The sequence below is a fragment of the Ambystoma mexicanum genome, chromosome 2p, assembly GCF_040938575.1.
Source record: "Ambystoma mexicanum isolate Mex_15411 chromosome 2p, UKY_AmexF1_1, whole genome shotgun sequence".
Classification (NCBI taxonomy): Eukaryota; Metazoa; Chordata; class Amphibia; order Caudata; family Ambystomatidae; genus Ambystoma; species Ambystoma mexicanum.
This window is the reverse complement of record NC_090923.1, coordinates 1,481,309,231-1,481,326,587: the sequence shown is the minus strand read 5'-3', so window position 1 is coordinate 1,481,326,587 and position 17,357 is coordinate 1,481,309,231. Positions and strand designations below refer to the sequence as shown.

General features: G+C 47.1%; 1 protein-coding gene across 1 annotated transcript in view; it reads right to left on the bottom strand.

Moving 5' to 3' along the window:
- Positions 1-11,553: 11,553 nt before the first annotated feature.
- The window catches only part of EEF2KMT (eukaryotic elongation factor 2 lysine methyltransferase), an 835,612-nt gene continuing 829,808 nt past the window's right edge, over positions 11,554-17,357 (bottom strand). The window contains exon 8 of the mRNA XM_069646116.1: positions 11,554-11,699. Within this exon, the coding sequence (XP_069502217.1) occupies positions 11,599-11,699 (101 nt within the window). The 3' untranslated portion in view covers positions 11,554-11,598. The remainder of the gene's footprint in view (positions 11,700-17,357) is intronic.

The following is a 17,357-nucleotide window of genomic DNA, read 5'->3' as shown; positions in this document are numbered from 1 at the left end:
GGTTTTAGTTGTCCCCTAATTTATAAAGGGTCAGAGGGAGCAGCACGAAATAACTTCTCGACACGTGGATTTACTGCACGTGTGAGGTTAGGGGTTTGTAGAGATGGCTGAATCCTGTGCTGAATAGATTTTAGTAGCGGGATGGACTGAGTTACCGCCCTCTTGTCGCCCAGGATTTGCTCTGCGAAATCCTTGTCCTCCTGAACTTCCTGAGTATCGATTTGGAAGTCTTCAGCCGCCTTGGCCAACACCTCGTTAAGAAGGGGTTGGCTATCGACTGGAGAATCATTTACAGGAGGGTCATTAGGAATTGGGGAGTCTAAGGTGTAAGCGTCAGCCTCATCTTCAGCCTCCCCGTTCCTCATCATCCCTGTAATAACGGTCTGCATCCTGGTCCTCATCGAATTGAGGTTCAGGGTTTTCATGGTAGAAAGCGGGGTCATAAGGCTCCGCAACAAAGGGATCTATGACTAAGCCCTGGAAGGGGGTCTCAGTGCGAGACCTCTTAGGAGGGGGTTGAGGAGACACAGGTGTGGATTTGGAACCAGGTGGGGCTGTGGTGGGGGGGTGCTCATATAACTTTGAAAATAATTTGGATCCTTTTCATAAAAGTTGGCCATAAAGGTCATCCTTTTCATTACTCTGTCTATATCTGCAGAGCTTCATTCTTTGGAGCTTGGTATGATAACAGTTTGAGGGGCTAGGCCCATATCCACATCTGTGGGAGGTGTAACCTTGGTTTTAGGGGCAGGCTGAGGTTCTTTAGATCTTTTTACAGCCTTGTCTTCCCCATGCTTTTCTTTAGGAGTGTGGGGATTTTAAGAGGATTTTATATGGTGTTTACCCCCTCCCCCATGGCCAGAAGTGGTCTTTCCAGAATTTTTGGGGCCTTCCGCCTGGTCCGACGCAGCATGTCGACTTTCGTAGCCAGGATCCAACGCAGAGCATCGAATTTTGGATGTGGGATTAGACACAGAGCGTCTAGTCTCGGAAGTGGGTTGGGACACGGCATTGTCATCAGACGACCGGGTCTCGACGGTAGTTTGATGGGCGGCACCTTTTCCGTCCGAGGACGGCTGGGCCCTGTCGTAAGGGGGCCGTGAGCGGGAACGCCCAGAGGACAGGGATTCGGTGGACCACCCTCTAGGTGTCGACCGTTGCCGATCACTCAACACACGTGTCGAGTCTCAGCCGGGGCTAATGTGTTTGGTGGTTGTAAGTGTTTTGCTTTTGTCGCCGGGTGTGGTGCCCACAACATGGCTGCCGGCCTGTCCTACGGGGTCGGAGGCTTGCGCCTGGGTAGCTTAAGCTGCCCTGTCGCCCTCGTCGTGCGATTCGGCAGCGTTGCTGCCATCGCTGAAAGCACCCTCTGTGTCCATGGCTTTAAGCTGCTTGGCGTAGTGGGCCCAGCGCTTCGTGGAGCGGGCCTTTAGGGTTTTAGGCTTGAAGATCCTACAAGCCCGACAAGATGCCTCAATATGGTCTCGAGGGAGACACAGATTACAAGTTAAATGTTTATCTACCCAAGGGAACTTTCTGTTACATTTGGAGCAGAATTTAAATGGAATACTCTCCATATGGTCAAATTATGGCAGCGGGGCGAATAATAAGTAGGAAAAGGGGAATATAATCTATAATTGACCTCACCCAACCCCCACTCCCCCTACTGACTGGGCCCAGGCCTGGCATGGCATTCCAATGCCAAGGGTCCGTTGCGGCAGTCTTCGACGGAAGTCTCTCCGATCCTCACCGGCATCGTTCTCCGGCGTTCGGTGGACAAAGGATAGGAAGAAATCTAATGTAATTGAAAGTAGATAAAGGCTTTACGCCGAAAGGGACTCTGCACAAATGAGTCCGACTAGTATGGCGGAAAAAAAAAAAAAACACGATCTGAGGGACCTACACGCGCGAGGGATCATGGGTACAGTGGACGTCACACTAGGAATAGTATTACTGGCATGCCCTGTCGACGTCCCTTTTCGAGTTTTGAAAACAACAACTGTAATACTCTGCAACTTCCACTAGATGTCGGCCTATGCATGTTAATCTAAGCAGATTCCACAAGCCTCAGAAATATATATATATATATATATATATATATATATATATATATAATGATACATTACTCACCGTAATCATATTTCTGATGCTTGTATCAGCTTAGATGCACATGCTGTGCATAGGCCGACATCTAGTGGAAGCTGCAGAGTATTACAGTTGTTGTCGAAAAGGGACGTCGACAGGGCGTGCCAGTAATACTATCCCTAGTGTGACATCCACTGTACCCGTGGTCCTTCACACGTCGAGGTCCCTCAGATTGTTTTGTTTCTGACATGAGGTAGCATGAGTACAGGTGTATCCAAGCAGATATGTATCAAACAAGCTCCTAATCATCCATGCACCTTCTCTCCCAGGGGAGGAAGGGTGGGTGCATGTGAATCTAAGCAGATACAAGCATCAGAAATACAATTACGGTGAGTAATGTATCCCTTCAGAGGCCTGTGGAATCTGCTTAGATCACATGATGTGCATAGATTAGCGAGCAGTGTTGGGAGAAGTTGGTGGGTTGTGAGAAGGTTCATGGGCAATCAGATGTTTTAGAACCGCTTGCCCCACCTGTGTATCTTTCTTGGAATGGGTGTAAATGCAGTAGTTCTGAGTGAAAGTGTGCACAGAGCTCTATGTAGCTGCTTTGCAAATGCTGTCTAAGGGGACATTTGCAATAAATGCCAGAGTAGCTCCTGTGCTCCTTGTGGAGTGAGCTTTTGGCGTGAAAGGCAGTGTCTTGTCTGACAGAGAATAGCACAGTTGTATGCATATGACTATCCATCTGGAGATGGCATTCTTGGAAATGCGGTCCCCTTCTCTTTCTGGGTCTATGGAGACCAACAGTTGGTCTGTTTTTCTTAGAGGTCTGGTCTTGTTTACATAGTAAAGGACCGTTCTTCATACATCTAGTGTGTGGAGTTTTATCTCAGCTGAGCTCCTTGGGTTCTGGAAGAAAGCGGGAGCACAATGGACTAGTTCACATGAAATTTTGAAATGAACTTAGGAGAGAACCTAGGATGAGTACGTAAAACCAGTTTGTCCTTGTGTATGACAAAGAACGGATCCTGCAATGACAATGCTTGCAATTCACTAACTCTTCTTATGGAAGCAATAGCCACTAAAGAAGGCAGTTTTGTAAGTCAGGTGTTTTAGACTTGACTTGTGCATAGGCTCGAAAGGGGGTCCCATGAGCTTAGCGAGTACTACATTGAGATCCCATCCTGGCGGTGGGTTTGAAGTTGGAGGGTGGAGTCTCTTTACTCCCTCAATTAATGCTTTAATGACCGGCACCTTCCACCACAATACTTTATTGTGGGAATTGGTGTAAGCCGACAAGGCCGCCAGGTGGACCTTTATAGAGTTGAATACTAACCCAGAGTCTAGCAAGTGGAGCATATAGTTTAGAATGTCGGATGGGGTTACATTCTATGGGGTTAATTTGTTTAGACTGGCACTAAATTACAAATCTCCTCCACTTGTTGAAATAAGTGTCTATTGTTTGGCTTTCGTGCTTCCTTGAGGATATCCATACACCTCTGTGGTAGGTTCAGGTGTCCGAACTCGGACTTCAGGAGCCACACTGCCAAGTTCATTGAGTGAGTTTGCGGGTGCACGGTTAATCCCCCGTGCTCAGTGAGTAAGTTGGTCTGGCACGGGATCTTGATGAGATCGCACATCGCCAGCTTGTGCAGATGTGGATGCCATGGCTGTCTTGCCCATATAGGAGCAACTAGGATGAGCGTCACTGGTTCCTTGTGGATCTTGTTCACCACCTTGTTCATGAGGGGAGTGGGATGCGGGGAGTGTAAGCAAATCTCCCCGATCAGTTCATCCATAGGGCGTTCCCCTTGGAGCCTGGCTGGGGGAACCTGAACGCGAAGTCTGGGCATTGTTTGTTTTCGCCTGTAGCAAACAAGTCTAGCATGGTGAAACCCCACTGAGAGAAGAGGTTGCTTATGACACTTGTTTGTAGTTGCCACTCGTGTTCCTCTGGTAGGGGATCTCTGCTCAGTGTGTCGGATAGAGCGTTGAGTTCCCCTGGAACATGTTGTGAGGATAGAAATATCTTCCGTTTGAGTGCCCATTTCCAAATTTGTTGTGCTAGTTTGGACAGATTTGGAGAGTGTGTGCTCCCTCCCGTTTGTTGATGTAAAACATTGCTGTAGTGCTGTCGGTGAGGACTTGCACGGACTGGTTTGCTAGGTGTATCTCGAACGCCTGAAGGGCCTTGAACACTGCCAGTAGCTCAATCAGATTGGTGTGGTTCTGCGCCATGGCATGGGTCCACAGACCCTGTGCTGTGTGATAAAGATGAGCTCCTCACCCGGCGAGAGACGCGTCTGTCGTAACTATCGCCTTTACCTCTGGATCGTGGAAGGGTTTCTCTAGTCCACCAGTGGAGGCTTTGTTTACCAGTCTTGGCGAAACGACCACTAGATGGTCCCACTGACTGCTTGCCTGAGACCATTGTTTTGCCAACTACTCCTGCATGGGTCGCATGCGCAGGTGTGTGTGGGGGACCAGGTAAATGCAAGATGCCATCATGCCTAGCAAACGCATAGCTTTGCGTATGCTTATCTGGCGGCCGGCCTGATAATGAGGTATTTGCAGAAACATATGTTGGACTCTTTCCTCTGAAGGGAAGACCAATCCCTCTTTTGAGTCTAACATAGCTCCTATGAACTGTTTGGTTGTGCTTGGCACTAGGCTTGATTTTGTTCTAGTTTATTGAGAAGCCCAATTGAAAGAGAAGGTTGATGGGTCTTTGAATGTTTTGCCTGCAAATTTGGGGGGTCTCCCCTGTAATCAGCCAGTCGTCCAGATAAGGGTACACTGGGATTGCCTTCCTGCGCAGCTACCACTGCCAGTACCTTTTTGTGAATACCCGTGGTGCGGATGCTATTCCGAATGGTAGCACCTTGAATTGGTAGTGCTGGTTTTCTATCTTGAAACACAAGAACCTTATGTGCACTGGGAACATTGAAATATGAAAATAGGCATCTTTCATATCCAATGTTGCCATGTAGTCTCACCGCTTTAGCAGGGGGATTGCTTCTTGTAGCGTAGTCATGCAGAACTTTTGTGGCTTGAAATAGGTGTTTGCAGGGTGTAGGTCTAATACTGGGTGCATTGTTAGATCTTTTTTGGCACAAGGAAGTAGACTGAATAAATAACCTTGTTTACCTGGTTCGCCGGGATGACTTCTATGGCGTCCTTTAGGAGCAGCATTGTGATTTCCTTGAGAAAGATGCGTTGTTCTTCCTTCGAGTGAGTCTTTTGACGCAGGGGTTAGTTTTTGGGTCATTGGATCAGTGCCACACAATAACCGCCCACCACGGTGGAAAGCACTCATTTGTCTGACGTGATTCCCGCCCATGCTTGGGTGAAGTTTGAAATACACCCTCCTACTGGAGAGGCATGGGAGGGCACCTGAGCAGGTAGTCACTGTTTTGGAGGTGTGGCTCCACCTCTAGAAGTGGAGGCCTGCCCCCCGGCCGCACGGTCTGCGCTGTCCCCTCTGGTAATCCTGTGAGGCCTGGCCTTGATTATCCCAGGACGATCCTTGGTTCTGATTATAGTTTGAAACTCTTTGTGAATTTTGTCTGCGAAAGTGACGAAAATTACTATTGTTACCTCTTTGCCCAATGGGTTTATTTGTAAGCTGACCCAAGGACTTTAAGGTGTCATATTCCTCTTTAGCTGATTTTAGGGCGTCCTCAATGGCCTTCCCGAAGCAGAAGTTGAGCTCAATAGGCATATTAAGCAGCATACCCAGAGTCTCCTGCTTGAAGCCAAATTGGTGAAGCCACGCATGTCTCTTAATGATGGTTGCTTCTGCAATAAGTCTGCCTGCATTGTCAGCAGCGTCTAGATTACTTTTCAGAATGCAGCTAGAAACTGCTCTGCCTTCTGCAGCTACCAAGGCCAATTAAGTCTTAAGGGGTTCAGGAGCTGAGGACAGTAATGCAGACTCCTCATCCCATTCATGGCAGTCATAACTCACCAGAAGGATGGTATTATTAGCGATTCAAGTCTGAAAGGCCACCGAAAAGGCTACTTTCCGGCCCACAGTATAAAACTTCTTACTTTCCTTGTCTGGTGGTGTCTTAGAAGAGGCTAAGGGTGTCCCTGCTCTCTTCCTTGTAACTACAAGGGAATCTGGTTTGAGCTGTCCTCTGATATAGAGAGGATCTGAGTGAGCAGGTCGGAAGAGCTTCTCTATATGTGGATTAACCACCCGCATCTGGTTAGGTGTATCCAAGGGACGGCTGGATAGACTGGAGGTTGGCAATGAACTGCGTGACCACCTTCTTATCCCGTAGAATGTCCTCAACAAAATCCTTATCTTGAGTTTCCTGCATTTTAATCTGAAAATGTTCAGCTGCCTTGATGAGCATGTAATTTTGTAGCTGCTGGTTGTCTATAGGCGAATTCACTACTGGGGGTTCTATAGTGATGGGAGAGGCCATATTATACATATCCTCCTCCTCATTGTCATAACCATGTTCTGTGCAGATATCTACCGTGTCAGAGTCTGTGTCATAGTGATCAATGAAGGCAGGGTCCACCCGGGATGGGATCTCAGGACAAGCCTTCTTAGGGGTGGCTGAGGAGTCAGGGCATCTGCAGTGGCTTGAGAACCGGAGGCAGTTGTAGTGGGGGGGGGGGGTGTTTTGGAAAGAATCTAGGCTCTTTTCAAAAAAATTTGCCATAAAGATCATCCTTCTCATTACTATATCGATGTCCTCACATGTCCATTGGGCCAAGCTGGGGATTGACATAGGGCCTAGTGTAAAAGGCTGAGGATCAACTAGGTGAGTGTTGACCCTTATTCTTCAGGGCATCTGACAGGGAATGCTCTTCTTGAGGAAGTGAATATCTTCCCTTGTGAGGAAGGGGATTCCTCCTCCCTGCGCGTAGAATGGGACCTTTCCTTATGAGGTGTATTAGAAGAGGGCTTCTTGGACTCCTTCCCCTTCAGTAGGCTTTTCAGGACGTGTTTCTCTACCAGATGGGCTAATTCCAACTGTATGGAGTCTCTAGCTGTTTTCGATGGGGCATGTTGAACATTGACTGTGGTGTGACCTGCCGTCTCGTCTGTCGACGTGCGACGGCTGGCAACAGATTTAGACACGTCTGTGCTGTCTTTCGACATTCGGGGCCTGTCATGGGGTGATCGGGACCTCGAGTGCACAGAGGATAGTGATTCTACGGACCTCTTCCTAGATGTCGTGCGTGGGCTTTTGGTCAATGAGCCTGTCGAGTCCCAGCTCTTGGATGTGTGCTGAGTGGAAGGGGCTGCGTGAGCGCTGATGCTGCCGGTGGTCGTCCCTGTAACAAGGTTGCCGGCCTGTCTGTTGGGGTCGGGGGCTTGCGCTTGGGAAACCGAAGTATCCCGTCACCTTTGGGAAAACGCAGAGTTGCTGCAGTCGCTGTAGGTCCCCTCCACGTCCATGGTGGCCTCGGCCTGCATGGCGTGGTGGGCCCAGCGCTTGGTTAAACAGTCGTTTAACATCTTAGGTTTAAAGCGCTTACAGGCTCGACAGTTCCTTTTGATGTGATCTCAGGGGAGACAAAGGTTGCACACCAGGTGCTTGTCGACCCAAGGAAAGGGGTTCTATCCATAATGAAATTAAAAGGCAGCTTGGCGAGAATAATGTGTGGAAAGGGGTAAATACATTCTCAAATGTCCTCCCTACTGTGTGGGCCAAAGCGGCCCTCCCAAGGCCGGACAGATCTGTCGATGGGAGTCGACTGTCTTTTTCTTCACCGCCGTTGGATGTATCGATAGTCGGTGATCGAAGATATAAAGGATAGGAAGAGTAACTAACTCCAATTTGTATAAATCAATGGTGTCATGCCGAAAGGAGAACTCTGCAAAATATCGTCCTTCTCCGATGGCAGAAAACAAATATCTGGGGACCTCGACGCGTGAAGGATCGTGGGTACAGTGGATGCCACACTAGGATAGTATTACTGGCACACCCTGTCGACAACCCTTTTCGAATTTCAAAAACAACTGTAATACTCTGCCGCTTCCACTAGATGTCGGCCTATGCACAGCATGTGATCTAAGCAGATTCCTCAAGCCTCAAAAATATATAGTATATATAAGCAGTGAATGTAGAGAGAATTTTGAGGACTCCCAGCACGTACGTGCTGTAACAAATCAGAAGATAGCGGGCAGGAGTGGAGCTAAGGGAGCTGTTACAATTGCCTGGGGGTAGCATGACCCAAAGGTGGCTATTACTAGAGCACAAAAGTGACTGAAGTGTTCAGTTTACATTTAAACTGCTCTATGTTATTGAGGCTTCCCAGCCTGACAACAGGGAATATTTACAGCATGTGAACCTATGAGAAGAGATAGCAGACATACGAATGGAGATCCAATCCATTTGTGAAAGGGTATAAACAAATTAATCCACCCTTTAGGAACTAAGGAATTAGGGGTATCAGGTAATATTTTCGCCAGCAAACATATCGCCGAACATATGGTCGCCGGGAACGGCCATAGGCGATATTTTTGGTGGCAAAAATATTAGGTGCAGCGGTTGCGGGGTTGTCCCCCGCACATAAAAAAATGATGCGGGGGTGTCCCCCGTAGGGTCCATGTGTTATATTCGCCGCAAAAATATGGCGATATTTTTGCATCGCAATATTTTTGCGGCGAAAATATCACATGGAACCGAATTAGGACTTAGAATCAAACAAAAAGTGGAAGCGCTCAAGCAACATTTGCAGGATTTGGCCCTCAACTGTGAGGATCTTGAACAATTCATGCTGCAATAATCTTGCATGAAGAATTAGAGGGGTGGCAGAGTCAGGCATGATGTTTTGAATACAGGGTCTTTTTGGACAGATTCTAGATATTCTAAATCCACAAAAGATATCTCTAAAGAGTCCACCAGCTAGGTTGCCCTAGATAGGAAGCAGATGCTAGGCCAAGGAATATAGTAGCAAAGGTCTTCTTGTTCCCATTATAGGAACACATTTTAAGAGTGGCAAGACACCAAGCTCCACTATGTTTCAATAGATCAGAGGTTCAGATCTATCAAGATTCTGCACAATCCATAGTGAACAAACTATGTGTGTTGCAGGAAATTACAATGCATTTAAAATAGATGGCAATTTCCCTGTGGCTTGCAATTTAAATAGAGAACCAAATGAAAATGATCCTCACCCCGGAAGTATACATACCCGAAGATGAAAGAAGGAGCAAATGAATGAAGACCCAGTTAGCAACCACCCAAGAGCAAAGAGCTTAGGACTTATTAGTACAAAAATGCACCTAAAGGATGGGATTTTATGGGAAAGAAAACTTAAAACTCTACATAGGGTTCTACGCAGATGGATAAACATTTGCAATTGGAACTTACACATTTTATACAATATGTGTATCTTTGAAACTAATTCAACAATTACAGGCACATCTTTTTCTTTATTTCATGGGGTGCAGTCTTTCAGAACTCATGTATATCCCAAGATGGCTGGAAAATGTGGATTGAGACGGATTTATCATTTTACAATCTTTTTCAGTTTACAGGTTATTTTGATATTTTTGGAGTGTGGTAGTCCAACTGGCTCGGGGGTAGGTGGCGGTCTTGACTGGGTGGTCTGGGACATTCACTTGGATGTGCACTGGTCTTACGACGGGGGCAGAGGAGGTTAGACCTCTCGTATTGCCCCCGATACCAGAGGTACTTGTTTTGCAATGCATTTCAAGCAAGTATGCATGCTAGTTTGTAAAGTTTGATAATTAATTATTGACCTATTCATTATTATTTTGCTAAAGGATCACAACATGCCATTGTGTGGTGCTATATTGAGGTTGTGGCTGCTGCTTTCCAACTGTTTTCCCTACATGTATTGTACTTGGGGCCTACAGAATACTAGTAGGGCAGTCATGCCGGAGCGGGCCGTAATGTTGGGGCAGGCTTAAATGCTGTCAATATACTTTGGTTTGGTAGGTAATAAGATAGTGGGGATAGCTTTGGCTCTACACAAATCAATCCAGTTCAAATTAACTGATGTGGCCAGAAATCTGCTGGGAGATTTGTGATGGCAAACAGTACGTCAGAAGGCCTGAAGTACATGCCAACATGATTTCGTATCCAAATTATTTAATACCATATCAGTTTTTCCAGAAAGTGAAATTGTACTAACAGGAGACTTCAATATGGTGTGGTCAGAAAAAAAGTATAGGATCACCAACAATAATATCCATTCCAAGGCAATGTCAAAAGACCTTAAACATAGGTTTAAACAAATGGGTTTTACAGATACATATTGGGCACTTCATCCAGATGAAGCAGAACTCAGTTACTATCCTCATGTCCATCATTTGTACTGCCATATTGATATAATTTTACTGAGCCTGCGATTGAGTATTTTAGCAGGCACTGCATCAGTTGGCTCCATCTTAATTTCAGATCACTCTCAGCTGATCCTTGTGCTGGATCTTAGGCAACAAGAACATCCGCTGCCAAACTGGCATTTTGAAACACCTCTGAAGGATACCATTCTGAGTGGAACTGTTTAATCTTATTTGTCATTGAAAAGACATATTTTTAAAACAAATATGACTTCTCGTGGATCTTTACTGGGAACCCAATCAAGTGAAGCCAAGCTTGTGGAGGGTAAATTAATGGACACATAGAAACAATAGGGGCAATCACACAATTTCCAACCAACAAGACAAACAATATGAGAGTTAAAAGATATAAGGGAGAAACTAAACCTATTCTACACTAGGAAGGCAGATATCACACTATGTTAGCTAAGGCAATTATATCATGAGCTCTCCAAGGAGGGGCGACACAAGCTATTAGCCTCGAGATTTTGTAAATCTAGAGTCTCACAATCTATGGGTAAGATACAGGAAATCAGTGGCTACATTCACTCTACTAATTAGCAAAAACAGGACGTTAAAAATAAAAAGTATTCAAATTCATTGTTTCCTGACTAGGTTTCCACTATAAAAACCCAAATACTAAAGTCATATGCATAATGTGGACATATTTGCATCCTTTGGATAAGCAAAGGCTTGAATTATGTGCATATTTTAGGAGCAAGCCTATTTATATTTGGTTTAATGTATGAAAATGTTTGGTACTAAGTGAATACTATGAATTTCTTAAGCAAATAATTCTTAAGCAAATAATATAGGTATTGAGGTGAATCATTGTCGTGTGCATTTTGAGTGTTATGTGCATATTCTTGACAGGATCACACAGCTAATGAGTACCTTCTCTTAAAAATACCGTGGGCATCCAGTCTGACATTATCACATGCATATCGGGAGCAAAATAATACTCTTTTGAGACCAAAGTGAAAAAAATACCTAAATAAATATAACTAATACAAGCAATGTTATTAAAAAATGCAACACATGTAGAAAACATTCAGCTATAGAATTCTGCATTCACTCCTCTGTTCAACTCTTAATTTTCATCTCACTGATGTGGACCTTTTGAAGCCCGTCTTCGTGTACTCTTTCTTGGAACATTAGATTTTGTATTCTTTATTTCTTGGAAGACATTGCATACATATTTACGTGTGTACTTTGATAATCTCTACATTTGATTGTTCGTCATAAAAAAAAAAAGATCTTTTATGATCAGGAACCACCTCCCATTCAAGTCCAACCTTTTCTAAAAAAAAAAAAAAGTTAAGAAAAGACATATTAGCATGTTACATTGTTTTACATAATCGCGCTTTGAAACACTTTGTATTGGCGCGTTATAAATGCCATATCATACAACAGCACTACATTATTTGTAGAGACAGGACCCCATAGCCTAAATTACACAAGCCTCACAGAAATCTCTGAATGGACATCACTTGACAGAACACACGTCATTCATTTTTGACTGACTTAAGATACATGGTTTGCGGAGCATTGTCGAAATGTCAATTACAGCAAACATCCTGTGTGATAAGTCAGTTTATTCTGAGCCAAAGACTATGGGTCTTGCTTTAAAGAACAAAAGCAGAGCTGAAGCAGAATGTAGTGAACAAAAGAACAGATATGCCCACATAAGGGGTGTCTACAGATTAATGTAAACACAGTTTTGTTTATATTCAGAGATCCAGACCAGGCAACTACTTTAACTAAAGTGAACAGAAAGTACCCGTAGTGACTACTTTACCCGTAGTCCATAAACCCCCTTTCCACCCTACTTCTGGGGTGTTGTTGCAGGCACTGGAGCACTGTGCAAAGCAGCATTTTAGATATTAAAAGAAAGGGTGCTGGGCATGCATGCACAGGCACCCACCCCTTTGTACCACCCTCACCGCCAGTCGTTCCACTATCAGAGTGGGCCATTATTATATGGTGATGCCTGGGGGGGGGGGGGGGCATATGGAGCAAAGGAGCACATTACATTAGTCACTTCATGCAGAACTTGGCCTTACTCCTATATCACATTCTTTTTCTTTCTTCCCTGCAGGAGATTGAAAAGCACCAACATTCGGAGAGATGGCGACAGCTAACAGATAAACACAATACAAGAACAGACTCGCCAAACATGTTAAAAATGGCAGACTGTCAGAACAATCAGTTCTAGAGGGGGTATCTAGTAAGTAATACTTAAAGAAGGAGGGGGCAGTGACCTGGGTAGGCACCTTGTAAATGTCCTTTAGAAGAGCAGGTCTCTGGAAAGCCACTGAGGAGGCTTTTTCTCTGACCAAATGCGTGAAACCCTTCAGCAAAGTCATTTTTCTGAGGGCATTGCATTCCAAAATGCAGTTCACCAGCTAGTAGGTGATCACTACCTTCTGTCTTGTTGTAGGGGTAATTGGAGAGTGAAAATCATGTGTCGCTAAGAGCACTGCTGGATTCTAGGTTGTGCAGAAAAACTTCCACCTATAATATTAGAGAGGAAAAATTGATTTACACTTTGAAAGGAAGTTAAGAGAGGTTCTGAGAACCACGTCATTAGTGCAAAAAGGCTTATCACTGTAAAGCGTGTGTAGTTCATTAACCCTAAGCGCCAAGGTTTACCCCACCAATAAATACTGTCTTGATGGAGAAAAAAACTGTAGAAGTGATGGGCTCAAGCAGTTTGTGAGTTGAAGTGGAAAAGACTATATTGGGGAACATTCTGAGGCAATCAGCCTTCATATTGAGAGTATCAGTAAAGTGTGCAGCCCCTGATGGAATCATATCTCGGAGGATGGGAAGTGTTTCAAGAGGAACCAGGGAGGCCACCTCCTCCATGATGCTGAACCCCAGAGACGGTATAAGGAGGAACCCTCGGGGCTTCTTCCCCATTCTCAATCTCTACAGCCTGAACACCCACCTTCGCTCAAACCACATTTCTAAAAAGTATTAAGACAGTGGCAGCTTTGGAAAAAAGAGCGAGATACACAACTCCAGTCCACCGGTAAGACTGCAATCTCTATCTTACCAGGAAAGCTCAGGCCCAGGAAGGGCAACAACAATCATAAAAACCTGCAGTTAGCTATCTGAGGAAGAGCATTAACGGCCACTAGCCAGAGAGGATCAAGGCAGTATAATGCTGCCTCCACCTGATTCAAATATGGTGGTCCTCATTTTACTCCTATATCCTGTCTCTTTCCTCCATACTGTATGGGCATCCCTCGCTAGGGACGGGAAACAGAACCCGTTTCACCAGAAAACATGGTGTTCCCCTTTAAATTTAGATGCACGCAGGGATACGGCCCTAAGAGCATGAGCTCCCCCGACTCCACCCACCAGTGCCACTCCTCAGTCCTCTTTTCTGCATCGACAGGAACCGACTGCTTTCACCAGTGCTCCTGGGTTAGGCTTCCGGCCTTGTAATTCCACACGCTCTGCCCTGGAAGATTTTCTTCTTTCTTCCCTTTTCTCATAGCAATTGTCAGAGATAATACACTGGTGCCACGTTCCTCCCTGGTGCATGTTGACGACGGCGGGTTTCAGCAGGTGTCTGGCCTGTTGGGGTTCCTCCCCCACGTCGGATCCCCATGCGCTCTGCCTCCGGTGCCTTGGCCCCGACCAATGGCTGAGACGGCTGTGCCGCGTGTGACGCATTGACCCTGCAAGCTCTGAAGAATCGCTTAGCCAGGTGGAGGGAGCTGTTCGAAAGATCACCTCCAGAGGACGTCAAGACATACTTGAGGAGGAAGACTAGGCCCAAGGGGTGTGCCCTGTTCTCCTCCGCACCGCGCAAGGGTGGCTCCTTCCCAGGGAAGCACCCAAGTGGGAGGGACCTTCCAGGTCCTAAGACCAGCAAAGAGACCGAGGCTCCTAGAGCTACAGGCAAACAGGCTGAGGGGTCGCAAGATCCTCCCGGTCCCACTGATGAGGGGCAGCAAGGCTCAAACTGGGGACCTCCCCGAGGGGCTTTACTCTAGCACCGGGCTAGCACCCAAGGGTGTGTCTTTACGCAGCAGTTGCCCTATCAGCGTCATGGCCGAGGGTGCTCCACCTACCAGGTCTCAACCTGAGGTGCAGGGAAGGTCCGAGCCTTTGCTTTTAAGCGTGCAGGTGGAGACTGGGCCCAGCTCATCAAGCACCACGGAGCAGTCACATTGCACAGGGCATGACAAAATAGCCACCAGGCCAGAAAAGATGGCGGCTCACCCGGAGCCGCCTCCTTCTGGAGAGTAGGCATGGGAACACATGTCTAGATCGGACTGGACAACGCCAGTTACCTGGTCCACGTCGTCACAGGGCCGGTACGCAGCCCCCAGCTTGGTGCAACAAGGACCAGCAAGATCTCAGCAGCAGCAGGGCCTGGCATCTACACCCCCATGCCCTTCACCTGCATGCGAGGATATGTTCTTCAAAAAGTTCCTTACCCTCGTGAAATCACCGCAGATGGGCACCATCCTAATGAGGGTCATCAAGGACATGCTCCCTGATGCCACCTCAGGCTAGGACCATGGTACAGACCCTGGTCCCAGTTCAGCCCTTGGTTCCCGCGCTCACACCAGTCACGGTGGCTCTGCCTCCAGTGCAGCCCCCGGCACTGCCAGCTGCCTGCACCCATCACTCCTCATACTGCTTCTGACCTGCAGGACACAGTGGGTGACATGGACGAGGAGCAGGATACTCCCTCATCAGCTAAGGCTTTCCACGAGAGGCTGGCGGGTGTGGCAGAAAACTTGGGGATTCCACAGCCACAAATTGAACAACCTGAGGCAGGGATTCTGGCTGAGGTGCTGACCATCTGTCCTGCCACAAGAACTGGCATCCCTCTACAAAAGGATGTAAAATCCCTGGCCAAGAAGGGATGGATGAGGCCGCACTCCACGCAGCCTACCAATAAACGCCTTGATGGCAAGTATAAGCAGGCGGAGGGGGATTCACTCATACTGTCGGTGCACCCCCAACCGCATTCCTCTGTTATAGCTGTGGCCTCCGTTTATTCTAAACAGCACTTTTCTTCATCCGCCCCCACATCAGCACTCCTATGCAAAGAGGAAAAGCTGTTTGAGTCCTACGGCAAAAAGATATACTCTAATGCCACGCTCTAGCTGTGCCAGGCCAATGCTGAAGCTATGTTGGAAGCAGTGAATCAAAAGCTTTGGCGGTAGATTGCGGACTTCCTCCCAGAGCTTCCTGTGCATAGTTGGGCATGATTCAGGGCTGGGATGGCAGAAAATAGTGACCAAGGATATCATGGGGTCCATCGTGGCTCACATTGATACCAAGGGTAGAGCTATGTATGTCGCCACCGACATGAGGAGGACAGCTTGGCTTAAAGCCACAAAGTTTAACCCTGATGTGCAGGAGCGCATTCTAGACCTGCTGTTTGGGGGAAGGGGGTTTGTTTCACTCTACCACGGACGAGGAACTGGGCAAAAAGAAAAAATAGCTTGCAAACGGCTAAATCCTCGTCAATCCTGACAAAATCTATGCCCAAGGAATATAGCCAAAGTCACCCACGCTTTGACAGAGCTGGTGCATTCGGTGGCTTCAGAGGCTTTAAGAAGCGTGACACTAGACAGCCCAATCGGTTTCCTATCCAGCACAGGCGCAAGCAGCACAAATCTTCTCAAGGGTTTTTTCCAGTCCCCCTCCCAGGCACCAGCCTCAGAGGGTAAAAAACGGAAACATTGCCATCCCCCTTCACTTCCATCCCTGGAGGGCAAGGTTTGTGGACCCATGGAGCCTCTGCCTCATTTCCACGGGCTTCCTTCTGCCGATCCCTCCATTTCCTCTTTCCTACCCTCCACTCCCATAGATTGGGACGGCAACTCTATTGGCGGAAATCCTCTCACTCATTGCGAGTCAGGAAGTGGAGGATGTTCCAGCTTCGCAGAGAGGCATGGTCTTCTATTCCCGGATATTCGCCATTCAGAAAAATAACCAGGCTGGCCTGAGAGTTCTTCTAGACCTTTCTTCCTTGAACCTTTCCCTAACCCCTCAAAAGTTCAAGATGGTTACCCCCAGCACTCATTGCGGAGACACTGTGAGGGGGAGAATGGATGTGCTCCCTGGATCTGAAGGATGCTTACCTACACGTCCCGATTTGGGAGCCCCATCATTCCTTCTTGAGGTTCAGGATCATGAAATTTCATTTTCAATACAAGGTCCTTCCGTTTGGCCTCAATTTGGCTCTAAGGGTCTTTACAAGGTTAATGAACTTGGTAGCAGCTGTGCTCAGGGCGCAGGGCTATCATCTTTATCCATACCTCGACGACTGGCTAGTCCGAGCAGTCACCAGAAGCTGTACAGCGCACAGCTTCAGCACTTACGCACATGCTATTCGATCTGGGCTTCTCTATCAATCTCAAGGTCGCATTTACTCCCCACTCAGTCCTTAACATTCCTGGGGCAAATTTGGGATTCGAGGGTGGAGAGGATCTTCCCCTCGTCAGACAAGATCACAGCGATCAGGAAGGCCACCAGGCATTTTCTCAGCAGACCAGTGACCTCAGCAGGGTGGTACCAGCATTTGATTGGGATTATGGTGGCCAGGAGGCTGTGCCACACACAAGACTCGAGATGAGGAGGCTGCAGCAACATTTCTCAGCCTCTTGGAATCAAGAGACAGGCTCCCAGGCTGCTCTAATCAGCAAACCACAGCACATGCACCCCGGACCTGGAATGGTGGAGTGGTGCAGAGACCACCATATTGGCTGGGCAGACCGTTCAGGCAGCCTTCTCTGGAGATCATCATTTCCACTGGCCCATCCCTAGAGGGATGGGGGGGCTACACTGGACAACCACAGTCTCCATGGAGTATGGTCACGACAGGAACAGCTGGAACACATCAACTGGCTCAAGGTGATGGTCATCTGGCTGGCCCTAAAAGCGTTCCTCACCATTGTCAACAGCAAGTCAGTCTGCATTCAGA